The sequence below is a fragment of the Fusarium fujikuroi genome, chromosome FFUJ_chr02, assembly GCF_900079805.1.
Source record: "Fusarium fujikuroi IMI 58289 draft genome, chromosome FFUJ_chr02".
Lineage (NCBI taxonomy): Eukaryota > Fungi > Ascomycota > Sordariomycetes > Hypocreales > Nectriaceae > Fusarium > Fusarium fujikuroi.
The window spans coordinates 4,654,639-4,669,451 of record NC_036623.1 but is presented as its reverse complement, the minus strand read 5'-3'; the positions used below and the strand labels follow the sequence as shown (position 1 = coordinate 4,669,451).

The 14,813-nt window shown below is 49.9% G+C and overlaps 6 protein-coding genes; 1 reads left to right on the top strand and 5 right to left on the bottom strand.

The window, feature by feature from the left end:
* Positions 1–252: 252 nt before the first annotated feature.
* Positions 253–633, bottom strand: FFUJ_03834 (uncharacterized protein; the record flags this gene model as incomplete). Its single annotated transcript, XM_023572949.1, has 1 exon — positions 253–633. One exon carries the CDS (start codon positions 631–633, stop codon positions 253–255), a length of 381 nt encoding a protein of 126 aa, XP_023426985.1.
* Positions 634–1,887: 1,254 nt separating this feature from the next.
* FFUJ_03835 (uncharacterized protein) lies at positions 1,888–3,770 on the bottom strand (the record flags this gene model as incomplete). XM_023572948.1 has 3 exons in its annotated part: positions 1,888–2,008; positions 2,069–2,175; positions 2,232–3,770. 3 exons carry the CDS (start codon positions 3,768–3,770, stop codon positions 1,888–1,890), a joined length of 1,767 nt encoding a protein of 588 aa, XP_023426984.1.
* A 2,286-nt stretch (positions 3,771–6,056) lies between these two features.
* FFUJ_03836 (uncharacterized protein) lies at positions 6,057–7,741 on the bottom strand (the record flags this gene model as incomplete). XM_023572947.1 has 3 exons in its annotated part: positions 6,057–6,147; positions 6,200–6,270; positions 6,326–7,741. 3 exons carry the CDS (start codon positions 7,739–7,741, stop codon positions 6,057–6,059), a joined length of 1,578 nt encoding a protein of 525 aa, XP_023426983.1.
* Positions 7,742–8,923: 1,182 nt separating this feature from the next.
* On the bottom strand, positions 8,924–10,606 carry FFUJ_03837 (related to alpha-mannosidase 1a; the record flags this gene model as incomplete). Its single annotated transcript, XM_023572946.1, has 1 exon — positions 8,924–10,606. One exon carries the CDS (start codon positions 10,604–10,606, stop codon positions 8,924–8,926), a length of 1,683 nt encoding a protein of 560 aa, XP_023426982.1.
* Positions 10,607–11,365: 759 nt separating this feature from the next.
* Positions 11,366–12,222, top strand: FFUJ_03838 (related to cgi-94 protein; the record flags this gene model as incomplete). XM_023572945.1 has 2 exons in its annotated part: positions 11,366–11,461; positions 11,512–12,222. 2 exons carry the CDS (start codon positions 11,366–11,368, stop codon positions 12,220–12,222), a joined length of 807 nt encoding a protein of 268 aa, XP_023426981.1.
* A 160-nt stretch (positions 12,223–12,382) lies between these two features.
* FFUJ_03839 (uncharacterized protein) lies at positions 12,383–14,167 on the bottom strand (the record flags this gene model as incomplete). Its single annotated transcript, XM_023572944.1, has 1 exon — positions 12,383–14,167. The coding sequence occupies one exon, from the start codon at positions 14,165–14,167 to the stop codon at positions 12,383–12,385; it is 1,785 nt and encodes a 594-aa protein (XP_023426980.1).
* Between the last annotated feature and the right edge of the window lie 646 nt (positions 14,168–14,813).

Genomic DNA, 14,813 nt, shown 5'->3' with positions numbered 1-14,813 from the left:
ATTCAACAATAGCTTCATCGCACCCTGTTTTTACCCTCTTCTCTCTCTGCCTTGGTTTGCCCGTCAAGCCAGTCATTGAGGCTTCAACCACTCCCTATCCTTCCACCGAAATGTCAAGCTCAACGTCTATGTTCTTTCCCCCTCGCCAAACTTACTGGCTTTCTTTTCGCATACTTTGTGGTGCCGTTTCACATTGTAAGAACGGTTGCTGGTGTAAGAGCGGCACCTAGGGCACAATAATTCTCTACCAGCCTAGTATAAGAAACCGAAACTGAGGTAGCGTTTGATGACACACCTTGACTTTCTGTTGCGGCCTTTGGAGATAACTTGCTCCTGAGGCTTTGACGGCGATGAAGTAGGGGTTTCTCCTTCTGGGGTCGATGCAAAGCCACAGCCATCCAGATTGATGGGCTCATTTAGCGATTCAGTAATACCAGCAGCCGTCTGGGTCCATGAATGTGGCGACATGGTGGATTGCAATGGGGAGCTCGAGTGAGGAAAATGAATTGTGATCGATGACTGAGTGGTTTCGGCGGCAGCAGTTGGGTGGAACGATAAGTCCCACAGTAGTGTATTCACATTGTGAAGATTCTTGAACTCCATCTCAGTCAAGACTGCCAAGCTGTGGTCCATTACAAAGGTATTCAGATCGCCGCTAGTAGCTTAACTAGAGTGAGTACATGCCTTGCATGTGCTTGGGAGTAATGTATAGGCACTTGAGAAAACTCTCAACAAACAACAAAAGTGATCTAGAAACTCAAAACAACGATGTGCAAGTCCATATATGCGTATTTCTGATTCTATTGCCCCTCCCTCTCGTTGCTCTTGCATACCGCACTTCCAGTGAGCCTTCTTAATATGCTCATTGAGACTCGTGCTTCAAACCGACATTTGGAAAAACAGGCCTGCCAGGTTGCATGTCGTGGCATGGCAATCTATGCCATGGGATTGTGTGGTGGGGACCTTTTGAGCCAACCAGAAGTTCAGCTCTCTTCTTTGTCTTGCAACATACGCCTCGGGGGTAAGAAAACAGCGAACCTTACTGTAGGGTATAAAAATAAACTTAGTAAAAAGTCCCCTAATTTTAGGCTAGATTTAACTGAGTATTTCTATCGCTTAGGGTCAAGGTCCTGTGTTTTCCATCCTCCCCTAGATACAGTCTGGTTGTGTGCGGACAGGGGCCCATCAGCGTCTGAGCAAGTAGACAGTCAAATCGAAGTCACTAGATCTACCCCGGAAGATTAGGATCTGGCTTTTACTGATGAGCTCTCTAATTATTAGATGCCCGAACCAGCCCCCGGCCCAGGTGTGTCACTAGGAAACTGGATATGGCACTCCATGAACCGCGGTCAAACCGCGGTCAATGATCTGCGTACCCGCGGTCGACGATCTGCACGCCCCCATTATCCTGAGCCAGACATGAATATGTACTAACTACTGTAAGTGGCTGAGTGGTCTTGTCAAAGACATGCTCCCCACATTGTCAACTCATTGTGAGTTGCTTCAGTGACGCACATAAGCTCAACGGCCGTCGTAAGTGCCTCGGATGTGCGATCTTTTACTTTACAATTTGAGGTTTCAAAGCAACTAAGTCATCGGGGTGGCATGAATCGCGAAGTGGTATTTCCAACGTACAGTTCGTTCCATTTACTCGGACGAATGAATAGACTTGAGATAAAGTTATTTATTGTCATACAATAAAAACTTCTATAGAAACTAGATATTCTCGCGACTCGGCGATCTTGCCGTTCGTAAACCCGGAGGTTCCATTCTACAGCATTTCGCAGTCGTTGCAAAATCTGAGGCGACCTTTCCAGAAGCTAACACCTTTAAGGTTTCTTTCGCCCTCTCGCAGTACCAGTCCTTGAGTAATGGCATAAAAATTCTTCAAGATTTCCTGCTCTTCTTCTTGTTATGCTCTTCATTCTTTTCATGTGTTTTGGAATGTCTTTCAATGTTATACGATCGATCGCTCGTGTAATCGCACTTGGGGCAAGACAAGTGTTTTCTGGACAGAAGTCAGTATATACTGCAGTTGAGAGCGGGCAATGGCAATATAGAGACATACAACTTAGCATTGGGCACGGGAGTTGATGTCGAAGGCTTTGGAGTTCCCTGAACGACGTGGACCCAGTCGCGGAATTCCTGACAAGCGACTCGGTCGCTGAATAACAGCTGCGGTATACAGATTAGCTCATTGGACAAAGAAGTCTTCAAATAAATGGGCTTACGCTGGCGACGCGTTCCATGTAGCTCTTGATGTCCTCGATACTTTGCAACAAGCCCTGATCGAAGAACGCTTCCACAACAGAGACTATTCCGCGAGCTGGTAGGTCTCTTGTGTACTTCTCTGACGATAGAGGCTGCATATATGAAGCCTCTATCAGTTTCCTCTTCCGTAAACGCTCTTGACTCCATGCAAGGCGAGACCGGAAGTCTTTCGACACCAGTCCACAGCCTGCGAGCTTGAACCAGAAGCCTCCGTGTTCTCGTATGTAGTCCAACACTGCTGTAAATACAGACGTACCCTGAAGGGACGCTAAAATATCGCCGGCTGTCTGTGTACTCGATAAAGATTGACTGCGTGAGTCGTGGCTCGAGGTGCTGGCGATTGGGCTGCAAGCGTTGGATTGCGGCATCGCGCTCCAAGGCGTGATGCCCCCCATTGCACCGACATCGAGGTGAGGGGGTTGCACTGGGCCTGGATCGAACCCATGCCAGAGATTTGGGCCTGGTCCAGGAACTTGAGAATGCGTCTCAGGAAGTGCGACGGAGAAATTGAACTCTTCATATGTCCGATCGGTCAGATTGTCGATATAGACTGGCGAAATGTCTGTCGCGAGCATGTTCAAGAGCCCAGGGTCTATGGTCCCAAGATCTGGTGCAACGGCCAAGTGGTGGGAGTTTCCCAACTCGTGAGAATAAGCCGGCGCTGGTTGCTCATACATCGACTGTGTTTGAGGCCCAAGGCTTGCAAGTGGCAAGACTGGGTATGTCTGGGTTGGCGGTGCCGAGAATGGCGTCTCGGCTCGTTGCAGAGAGGTCGCTAGCTTGCGCGACTGCTCTCCCATGTTCAAGTCGATAAAATGAAGATGGTTTCGTGCTTCAGGCCAAAGTCGTCTCGCGAGAACCTCGAGGGCCTTTCGTTCGTCTTCATCCTCGAGAGCGTTGAGCCACAGACGGATGCCAGCGAGGATATCGCCTTCTGCCAATCGTCCTCTTGAGTATAGAAGACGGGACACAACGTATGATAAGCTGCAGAAGGCAAAGATTTTCACGAGATCATTGGGTGCTGGTCCGGTCAATGTGTTGCGAAAAGCAAAGACTCCTGCCTGGCGAAGTCCCCTGGAGTCGTGGTATTCGGCGCGAATATTGTTGATGGTTGGGAGGTTGACATCGTAAGAAACGTCGACGAAGTGTTCCCAGAGAATTTGCATTCCCTCCCGAACAGTTCGTATGGACGCCCAGGCATTTTCTCGAGCCTGATTTCTGGGGTTGGCAGAATCAGGCTGTGAGTCTGGGGTACTGTTGGTGGGAGCTGTATTGCACAATGAGTCAAGCTCAAGTGCAAGGTCGTCATGACCGCTACTGGGCCGACTGTTTCTCGACTCAGGTTCTGTTTCGTCAAGGTGCGTGAAGCCAGCAAAAAGACCGTCTACTTCTGCGAGTGCTCTTCCGAGGTGTTCAGCTGCTCTTAAGCCCCCAACGCCAGTGCGCGTGCTGCCACCAGCGTATGAGTACAAGGGGCTGTATTGATCGAGATAAGGCATCTCTGCAAGGTGTGATCGTAAGAATTGGTGAGTGATGGGGCCGCGCTTGAGAAAGTGCAAGAGGCAACTGACTTGAAAAAGAAAGGTGAAAATGGTTCGCCCGTGGCCTGAATTTATGTGAGGCCGGCACTCCTCTTTCCAGTCCTCTGGAGCCATGCGGCTCTGAGAACGGGAGTACGGCCCGGAGTGACTTCTACGCTCAAAATGGGAGATCGGCGGGCTAGAATGCCTTGGCATACGTTGACTTAAACCATAATGGGCAACGATGGCTTACTCAATGCATCGCCCAAAAGCAATTATGAGCCACGTCAATTGCTCATGAGCTGCTCGCTCTGCTCGCGAGCACGATGAGATGTCACCACCCGTATCGGTCGCTCGGCTGCGCAACAAAGTATATGAGCAGGAGGAGTTGCTCATGGATCTGCTAGACTTGCTCGTTGTTGGTCCGTGAGCAGCTGGTGAAATAAGAGCAGCCACACGAGCGGCTCATGAGCATGATGAGATGCTACCCTGTATGGGAGTCGGACAGCGCAAAAGAAAAAAGAATATGAGCAGGGAGTGCAGCCCACGGGTTTCAGACTTTGCTCATTATTTGTTTCGTCAGCTGATGGGCTAAGGGGGGCAAAATGAGCAGCTCGCGGGCACAATACGTGGTAACGGGTATGTATGACAGGCCTTTGTGAGCTCAGTTTACAATTGAGCAGGGAACATGTCCTGGATTGCTCAAGCACCGCTTGTGAGTTGCTCATGGTGTTGGACGACGAGAGCGTTGAGCGACTGAGCAACCTACAATGGATCTTTGAGTAAATTGAGCTTCTTGGACATTGTATAAATATCTTCTGAACAACAGTAGATGTCGGATTGTTCCCAAACAAACTCGTCGAACAATACTTTGTCATTCAGAAACAAGCCCCCACGTACCTTCAACCATGCCCAAAGAAACTGGTTCTCAGCCTCACACTCACCATAACGGTAAGCAAACACAGCCAATCGAATGCGCATGAGACGGTTCGCTTACATTATTTGAAGGAAATTCGTCAGTTGCGCTTCAAACCTGGCTGGCGGGGCCAAAACACACTGGGCCTTGGTCACCCTTGCATGCACCAACACAACCAACGGGGACTCAGCCGAGTCACTCAGCTGAGACCCCCAGGTTGTAACGGCCGATGGCCAACTTCAGCGCCACAACACAATTGTGTTGTCACATCGAGCTTGGGAAACAAGGCAGTCGAAGTGGCGTCAGGCGTGTCGCAGAGGTTGATCGAAGAGGGCTACATTAACTGCCAGTTAGACCAGTTGAAGGAAGTTATTGGTTAGAACTTGTTCATAGGGGGAAGTTAATAGAGAACTGTCATCGTTTGGGTTTTAATGAAGTATCGTTGCTGGTTGTTTATATGTTATCTGGAAGCTGGGAAGATCCGCCCGAACCAACAAGAATACCACCGCCACGGTAAGTCACTTCTGTTCAGCATATCAGACTTGGTTCACCAAGTATTTCCGCCAGCCATGCATAACTGGTTAGACCAGCCAAAACGGGCAGAGCTCTGGTCACCTGTGCAAGTGCAGACATACCCGACCAAAACTCGAGAGGCTTAAATGCCTAGGCTTTGAGCCGCTGTAGGCGCTGCGACAGTGCGTACCCTACATATTGCTGGAAGTATCATGGGTATCGGTAGACCGCTGCGCTGATTGACATTCTTGGAAACCAATGCTAATAGCAGACAGTCAAAACAAGTATAGCCTTGGCTTGGTCGCTCGTGCATGTACAGATGCAACCAACAAGGACTCGAGCGACTGACCCTGCCAAGCGGTGACCAAGAAGAACCATTGCAAGGGTCGCGACGCGATTATCTGGGGGCGGAAAACCAGGGTCCGTGGTCAGCCTTGTCAACGGGTGAAACATTCGCCGGAGATGTTCGTTGGATCAGTCGGCAGAGGCGCACATTGGTAGATCTTGGTTAGCCTGGGCTGATGGAAGTACCACGGTGATATTCAGTCGCCGGGGTCATACTTTGATGCAGATCTATAATCAATGTATTTAATTAAATCCCAATCGTCTATATTGCAGGCTTCCCTGCCATTCCAAATAATATCCTCCATTTTCTCCCACACTAAACCATCAATACACACATCCGTACTCATTCTATTGAGTTTTTGGGCCACTGTTTGCCCGTCGCTGCAGTCCTTTGTAGTTTTGTCTTTCGAGTCTTATCTCGAGCTCATCGTCCAGTTATCCTCAAACGTTCATGGTCTTGATGCTTCCTCATACTGCTTCGCTTTTCTGTTCTAGCGATTCCCATGTCTGTTCTTGATATGTCTTCGCAGGTTGCCTTCATGGTTGTCCCGGTGAGAGCAGTATGGGCATATCAATGGTTTCCTAGAGAATTATCAGCCCGTCACTCATCAGCTAGGCCAGTATGTCGACTTACTCATTGTCACCCGAAAAGCCCTTAATCCATCTGCAGAAATCTTGACGGTCTGTTTCGGTGTCGAATAACAACTATGGCCGGTCAAATCAGTTTCGCTGTCTTGTCTGCTGTATGAGTCTCACTTACGTCTCCCAGTTTCGTCATATAGAGCTTTACATCTTCAACACTCTGAAGAAACCCCCATCTAATGTAAGCTTCAGCAACAGCGATAATACCACGCGACTCTGTGTTGCGAGTGTGCTCCAGAGCTCGCAATTGTTGGATGTATGATGATGTCCGTTTGCACTCCATCCAGGCTGGTGCCTTTTGCAACCATAAGCGACGTGATTTGTGGTCTTTTGACACTATACCGGAGCCGGCGAGCCGAACCCAAAAGTTACAGTTGTCGCGGATATAATCTCTGATAATTGTAAATGTCGATGTCTCTTGTAGGGAACTGGCGCGAGTTGCTGTTTCCGGCAGGGCTGTATCACTCAGTCCTTGGGTGTAATCGGTAACGGGCTCCGTGTAGCCGGCTGATTGACTTGTCAGGTCTCCAAATGCTGTCCAGTCCAGAGGTTCCATCATATCGAGCATGGAGCCCGAGTCTGACCATGCGAAAGAGTCAGCGGATGGCTCGTTGCTTGGTGCATGCAAGGGAAAAGCATCATTTATTAGGTCCGTCAAGCTTTGAGTATGCTGGCTGAAGGACGTGGAGGTGTTTTTCGTGCCGTTATTGACTTGCTCGTTATCTTTCCATGTATCTTGAAGCGGGGCGAGGCCTTTACCCATGATATTGGAGAGTTCTTGGCCTTGCTGGTCGCCGTCAAATGACTGCGTGCTGCTGAAATCAGGAGCAGTTGGCGGTATTGCGCTTTGGTAGGGGATAGAAGACACAGGAGACGCGCTCCCACTATGGCCGTGAGTACTCGTAGATCGCGCCAATGGCTGAAAATGGACAGTATTCATTGTTTCTGGCCACATCTGTACGGCCAGAGCATCAAAAGCCTGTCGCTCGTCATCTTCCTTGATTGCATCACGCCATGAACGGAGACCGGCTGGGATATCGATCTGGTTGGCTCTATTGCGAGCACAGAGAAGACGAGTAATCACATAGGACAGGCTACAAAAGGAAAATATCGCGACCAAGTCGTCGTGACTCTGGCCAACGACGGTGTGGCGGAAAGCAAACACTCCTTCATAGCAAAGGCCTTGAGCACCATGGTAGCTCTTGCGTAGGCTATCAATTACCGGTGTATTTAGGACCCGAGAAACATCGACAAAATGATCCCAGAGAATCTGCATTCCGTCTCGGATTGTTCGAATAGAAGACCATGCGGCGTCTCGGGCTAGGATGCCTTCGTGGATCGTGGAAGATGGTGCGTTGGGCGTGTCGTTCTCCGAGCGAGTTTCGCAAGCATTGCAGATAACGTCTAACTTAGCAGCGAGACTGTTTTGAAACCAGTTCTTTGAAGTTCTCTTGAAGAGTGGAGGATCTGTCGCATCGAGGTAAATGAGACCTGCAAAGAGCCCGTCAACCTCCACAAGAGCGCCGTTTATCATCCTGGTGAGGGCTAGGGACAGAAGGTTTGTGTTGGGAGGAGAAGAGAGGAACGGAGGTGCCAGGACAACAAAAACAGAATGGTTCGCCAGATGCCTTACTTTATCTACTTGGTCCTTTCTTGTTGCGTCCACTTACTCGCCCACTTACTCACCCGCTGGGCTCATCGCTGGGCTCATCACGGAGTCCCGTCCAGAACAACGTCTCCCCCAGAAAGAATCTGGGTTAATCCATGTAAAAGAAGTAAGATCTTACTATTATAGTTCCCGGCCGGCTCTTGGCCATATCCCCCGCGAGACGGCGGGCGTCCTATTGGCTGTCGGATTCGGGGTTTTGAACCTCCTTGGCCTTATCCCAGCCCATCAAGGCGCAACGGCCCCGTCGACTCCGTAGTTTGTGTCATGACGTGAAGAAGCAAAACTGCAGAAAGCAAAACAAAAAGCAAAACTCGACCGTTTTTCGGTCAAATCAATGTTAGTGCATCTTGGGCGTATCAAAAATCCATCACTGATGAATCAATGATCAATCAGTGATTACACTGCGATTGATCGACATCAATGAATCCATTCAACAGCAACAGTATTTAGAGTCCCTCCAAGGCATACGTAACCTGGCCCTGGAACAGAACATAATATTCCAGGGCATTGCTCAATTGTATCTCCCTGTTTAAAACGCATTCTCCCATTAAAATGCAATCGCAGATCACCCAAATTGGGAAGCAGGATTCCGGGCACGAGAAATCCACAAAGCAAGGTGAGCCGACCCGTCAGTAGTCCCAGTAACTGTGCTGACAGCCTGGCGCAGCATCCCCAATGCTGTACACTTGGTTGATGGAACCAAGACACGTCGAGGTCTGGTCATCGGAGCGTGCAAACTCACAAACCAATCGGAAGAGCAACAGGAACACGAATTCGATCCCGAAATTATGATACCCACTTACTTTCTCTGTTGGTCGAACGTGAATTTTTGTTGAGTAGGGCATGAACCAAGTCAGGGCTTTGTATGCTTGTTTTGAGGCCCTCCTGGTCCCTGCATTGAGCAAGGAGGCATTACGCGCTGACAGGGATGGGGCTCGTAAGATAGACTGGAAGGGACTAGATGGCATTGGGGTTCCGAATGTTATTGCTGAGCCTCTATTGGACAGTCAAGTGTTAATATTACTTGGCTTCTATCTTCTCTGACCGTCAACTAGCCATGCGTCTCAATGGGTGAGCCTCCGTGTTGAACACCCACTCATCCAAACTAATAACTTCCTCATCCTCAAAGATCAGATAGAAATACTTCAACGTCTCAGCCATCCAAAAGCTCTCCATATAATCTTTATGCTTGATCTCTTCAGCCCCGACATCCTCCACCGCCGCAAACGCGTTATCCGTCTCAGCAGCAGCGCGGATCGCAGTCCACATGTTCCACGCAATGTCGCGAAGGTCTTCTTTGCCAGTGATACGATACAGGTAGAAAATAGACTCGATGGTCTCGGGTCGAAGAAGGTATGATGCCTCTCTTGCGCGGAAACCGAGAGGCTCTTTTTTATACTTTGGCTCGAAGGCGCAGGGCTCGAGGGTCGGACAGCGTTCGACTTGCACGATTTCTGGCATGAGGCCACTGGGATACGCAGCGTAGGCCTTTGCGCAGCCACGAGCGAGCTTCTCGCCAATGACAACGTGGTCATCTCGTCCCAGAGCTCTGCCACCGAGGGCGTACATGCCTCCCGCGAAGCAGGTCAAATGCTCCACACCCGTACTCAATCGCGATTCTTTGACTCGAGGAGGGAATGATGCTTCACCCAGCATGAGAACGTCATCTTTATCAGGAAGCATCGGTCGGAACATCAGGTGCTTAATACCAGCGTCGGCGGCAGCGAGATACATCTTCCCATACTTTGGTTCAAGACCTTGTAAGAGGACGTATTCCTTGATGAGGTACTCATACAGTGAGTCGCCGTTGGCGCCCATACCAAACGTCTCGTCGGTAATCTTGAAGCCGTCCTCAGCATTTATCTGAAGAGGCCATAATCCGGGAATGGCCGTCTCGTTTTGTGTTCGCTCAAATGCTTTGGTGATGTAATCGATGGCGTCGTAGTACTTAGGGTTGCCGGTCTGTTGCGACAAGCGCGTGAACTCCATGCTCATGCTGCCCAAACTTGCCGCGCTCTGTCGCGGTTCTGGATGGCCCAACCCTTCCTTTAGAGTCTTAAATCTGATTGTGTGCGGTGGCATATGCTCCGGATTGTCGAAGGTGCCATATAAAAGATCTCCCAGCTCAATTGCCTTGGCCAGCAAGGCGCTCTCCCCACTGAGTTCATAAGCTGACAGTAAACCACCAAGATGTCGAATCGTCGTCTCAAACACGTTGAATCCATCGGCGGTCGGAATATCCCAGTCCATGCGAGTCACAAAGTCAACAGCTCTGTAAAACTCTCGCTTCATACCCATGATCCACAACGTGTCGAGATTGTCGCAGATGGTCGCAGCCCACCCACCAAAAGTATCACGGCCCTCCAAGCTCAAAGGCTTCAATTCATCGCTTCCCCAAGCATACTTCTCATAAGACCTCCAGGTCTTTTTGAATGCTTGTTTGATGTCTTTTCGTCGTTGATCCGCGGTCTCCAGCTCACGTTTCCTCAATTCGGGATTGGAGAAATCGTGCTGGATACGTGGTAAATTGACTGGTGATCCTCGCGGGGGTTTGGCCATGTTGCTGATGGTCAATGGATACCGGAGAGTGTGTTTGCTCCAGTCATAGCTGCTGGGGATGAATTGAATGCTTGGGCCTGATATTTCGCTGAAAAGGCAGTAGAATACGAGCAAAGCGATGAAGAGCGATAATAATGCCCTGGACGGGGTGAATGGCAGACCTACGCCCATTTTTGATGAAGTATAGCACTCAAAAAATACAGAAATAAGAAAAGTAAGGAATGATACTGTGTCAATTCAAGTCACCATTGGAACAGCAGAGAGCGTCGAGAATACTACCTGAACTCAATGCCGACCGTGAGAAAGATGAACAGGTAAGAACAGTTGGGGTCAGCTAAGATCTTATAACAACGAAAGGGATCGGGAACAAGGATTCGAGACAAGGAACAAAACACTCGCTCCACTTGCTGACACGCAAGCTTTAAGCTTCTAAGAATAAAACATAATCTGCAGACGCGAGATGCGCAGTCACTCTTACCGTCTTTAGTGTCCAAGTATGACATATCAGGTGGAGGAAGGGATATGCACGGCCTGTTTCTCGTATCACTCACTGAGAAAAGGGCGATTTTCAGGGGTGCATGCCCTGAAAGCCAAAAGCCAAAAGTCAAAGCTGCTGACGGGCTGAAACCCCCTGATTAGCCACCAGCCAAGGTACAATTCATGACACTATGGATAATTGAGACGAAAAAGCTTGGTATGGCATCGCCAAGACCAGACCAAACGTTTTTGAGGTTGGAGCTTTTACCGGATGTGAATCTAGCTTCCGACGATGTTAAGGTTAACTGAACATCAATTGTGGCGGTGCTGCGAAGCAAATGTGGCTTTGCTCACCGCCAAAAATCTCAAAAATTCTGCCACTTTTCCAGCTCTGACAAGCGCCGATAATTAATTCTTTTGCATCTCGTCATACACACAACACAACCAGCCAAAATGTCGTCTATGCGAAATGCCGTGGCGCGGCGCCCTCATAGAGAGCGTGCGCAGCCTTTAGAACGTCGAAGACTCGGTCTTCTCGAGAAGCACAAGGTTTGTAGACCTCCCGATACCCCCACCGAACCAGCTTTTGACCATTGCAGGATTACTCGCTTCGAGCCAAGGACTTCAACAAGAAGAAGGCGCAGCTCAAGAACCTCAAAGAGAAGGCGGCCGAGCGGAACGAGGATGAGTTTTACTTTGGTATGATGTCCCGAAAGGGACCGGGCTCCAGGATCCAGGATGGCAAGCGATGGAGTGGAACGGTTGAGGGCGATCGAGGAAACAAGGCGATGGACGTCGAGACTGTGCGGCTTTTGAAGACGCAGGATATCGGATACATTCGAACGATGCGACAGGTTGTTGCGAAGGAAGTAGCAAGATTGGAAGAGCAGGTAGTTCTCACACGAGGTTTTGACAAGCTTGACGAGGATGAGGACGATGCGGACGAGGGCAGCGACTCCGAATTCGACTTTGCGACCGCTCCTTCAAGACCCAAGGCACCCCGGAAGATTGTATTCATGGACGACGAAGAACAGCGCGAGGAAACAATACTGGATCTCGAGGACGAAGAGGACGCCGACAAGACATTTGAAGGATTTGACGACGATAAGAAGAAAGAAGAAGATTTCGAGCGCGCAAAGGCCCTCCGCCGCCTTCGTCGCCAATTGGAGAATGCACGAAAGAAGCTCAAGGCGCTCACAGACGCAGAGGGTGAATTGGAGATCCAGCGCGCAAAGATGGCAAAGACAGCGACGTCGGGAGGAACTACACGCAAAGGAAAGAAGATCATGGTGCGGACACGGAAGCGATAAACATCATCAATATTCATCTGGGCCTTTCTTTGTCATTTCGTGTTCAGTTCGTTACGGCTCCCTAGCTAATAGATACCCTTCAAAACACCATGGGTTTATGATACAGAAAAAAGAACTGGCCGCGCTCGAATTAAAATAAATGTCCGTGTCCGTGTCCTCATTAATACTTTGATCCTACACACTTGTAACAACCCTTGAATGCGAAACCGACACATTTGAAGCTTATTGTCAATATCCAGATAAAGCACGCAAACAGGCCCTTAACGATCTTGACGATGACGCGGATCAGGAAGGGCAGTTTATCCTCCTTCTCTCGCGGTTTGCTTTTACCCAAACTCTCGTTTTGGCTCTCAACGTCAATTTCGAACGACTCCATGTGGCGCTTCTTTCTCTCATCGCGTTTGCCGATTTTACTCAGGCGCTTTTCTTGCTTGGCTGTGAGGATGAGAGGGGGCGGTGGTTCAAAGACTTCCGTCGCGGGCATGTTCTTCTCATCGGCTGATGCAACGAGGAGAAGAGCTGTGACGGCGACGTCGACGATGAAGTAGGACTCTATCTTTGCGGCGATGCCAGTGTCGATCTCGAGCCAGCCGCCGCCTGTGCCGTCGCGCGTGAGCTTGGCGAGATGTTGTGGTGATTCGTTGTGCTCGAGGGTGTATTCTACCCGTGACCAAGAAGGTGAGCGCTCGATTGTAACGCAGAATGGTGTTGCGAGGGAGGGATGCACGAGGAAGTGGTGGGAGCTGTCTTCGTCCCAGACGAGACGGGCGCATTCGCGCTCCGCTAGCATGACGGATTGAGGATCTTGAGCGCGCTCGATGGCCATTTTCGTAGCGGGCGTTGGCATGAGAAGAGCGACGAGGCCATCGTTTGGAGGATGACGACGGGATTCTTCCTCAAGGGTCGTGGTGAGCGCTTCTTGCCAGTGTTTTGTATCGGTGACTTTTGTACCAGAGGAATTACTGTTGTGCCCGACAACGCCGCTGATGATACTGCTTGCGGAAGAACTAGCTTCAGGCTTGGGAGCTTTGTAAGGTTTGTTGGGATCATGTCGTGTGAGAGTGACGTATGCCGAAGCAGACGTTGGATCTATTCGGAGGTTGTAGAATGGCTGTGAGGTTGATGAGAGGCTGTACACGGGGGCGTCTTTCTCTTGAGCTAGCTTCATGCAGTAGACTCGACCCTCTGATGGTGAAGCTTGCCATCCGTTTGCGACTTTCCAGTAGTTCTTGAGCTGTTCGTTTGAACTAACCGTTGGAATCAGCGGTGGTTCTTGTTGTTGGACATTGCGATGTGGCCATGTTGATTGGGCTGACTGAACGCTCATGGGACTTATGACTGGACTCCGAATGGGGTTTCGAGGGGCTGATCCGGCGGGTGTTTCGTGGTATGTCTGACGACTTATGACAGCTCTCGGCATTTGGGTTGGTTGGATGTCTGTGGGAACATAGTTCTGTTGACCAAGTGGTACCTCTGGGTTATAAGCCGGGAAGATAGATCGTAAGGGCTGCGCAGTAGTTTCACCCCCCAATGGTGGTTTTGCAATCGAACTTCGTGATCGATCACTGCTACTTCTAACAAGGGTATTACCCTGCGCAAAGCCAGTATCAGAACGTCCAGGGATTTGCACTGTCGGTCTAGGTCGCTGAACCTTTACAGGCTTGGGCGGTTCACTCTGCACAGGCTCGAATTCAATGGGCGTGTGAGCTCTATTCTGAGGAGTCTGTCGTCCATTTCTCGGCGACGCCGGTCTTGGTTCTGGAGTCATTGCCTGTGGTGTTGCGGCGTTTGGTGTAGGTGCTCGTCTGTCACTTGGTGTTGGAGCTCTCCTCTCGCGAGATTCAGAACGGCGAGGTTTTGGCGTTTGGTTCCGCGAGACAGGCGGCGGTTTCGATGAGTTGGGACTCGGGAATAGAGAGAACCCGCCTGGGGTTGGAGTCGACATGCTTCTGTATCAAACAGTATATACTTCTTCCCAGAAGAGCAGGGGTATCAATAGAGAGGTCTAGGCTAGCAAGACGATGAAAATGCCGATTGTGCTGCTATCGCTTCATGATCAAAACAAATTGTCAAACAGATCGATATTCAACATAAACAACAGCAAGAATTCCCCAGAATGGAAAGCATGTTGGTTGATGTTATATTCTCCATGCATCGCACTTTTTAAGCGCTCGCATCCTGGGACTAACACGGTTAAAAATAGCATCGTCGAGATGGACCAATTGGCGGGGATGTCACACTGCAGCAAGGACCTAAGCGCCCTGGAGGCGCGACTCTCGAGAGGGGAAACTGCAGCGTCATTGGTCGGGGCCAAAAGATTTGGGTTGGACGGGGAGTGTTTTTACTGGTCTCTGCGCGGGTGATTTGTGTGATATTGTGCGGGGAGTATAAGTCGGTAATGAGCTGAGGAGGGATTGAGCCTATGAAGATGATGTTAGGGATCATGGATTCTGGAAGAGATTTCGAGGGGCTGGAGATATAGCCTTGCTCCTCTAAGTTAGAGGCCTTATTTCCGTTTGACCGTCTGTGGCCTTGAAACATCAGGTTCACCGCTTGATGCACGCAACCCTCTGTTACAGTTACATACATGA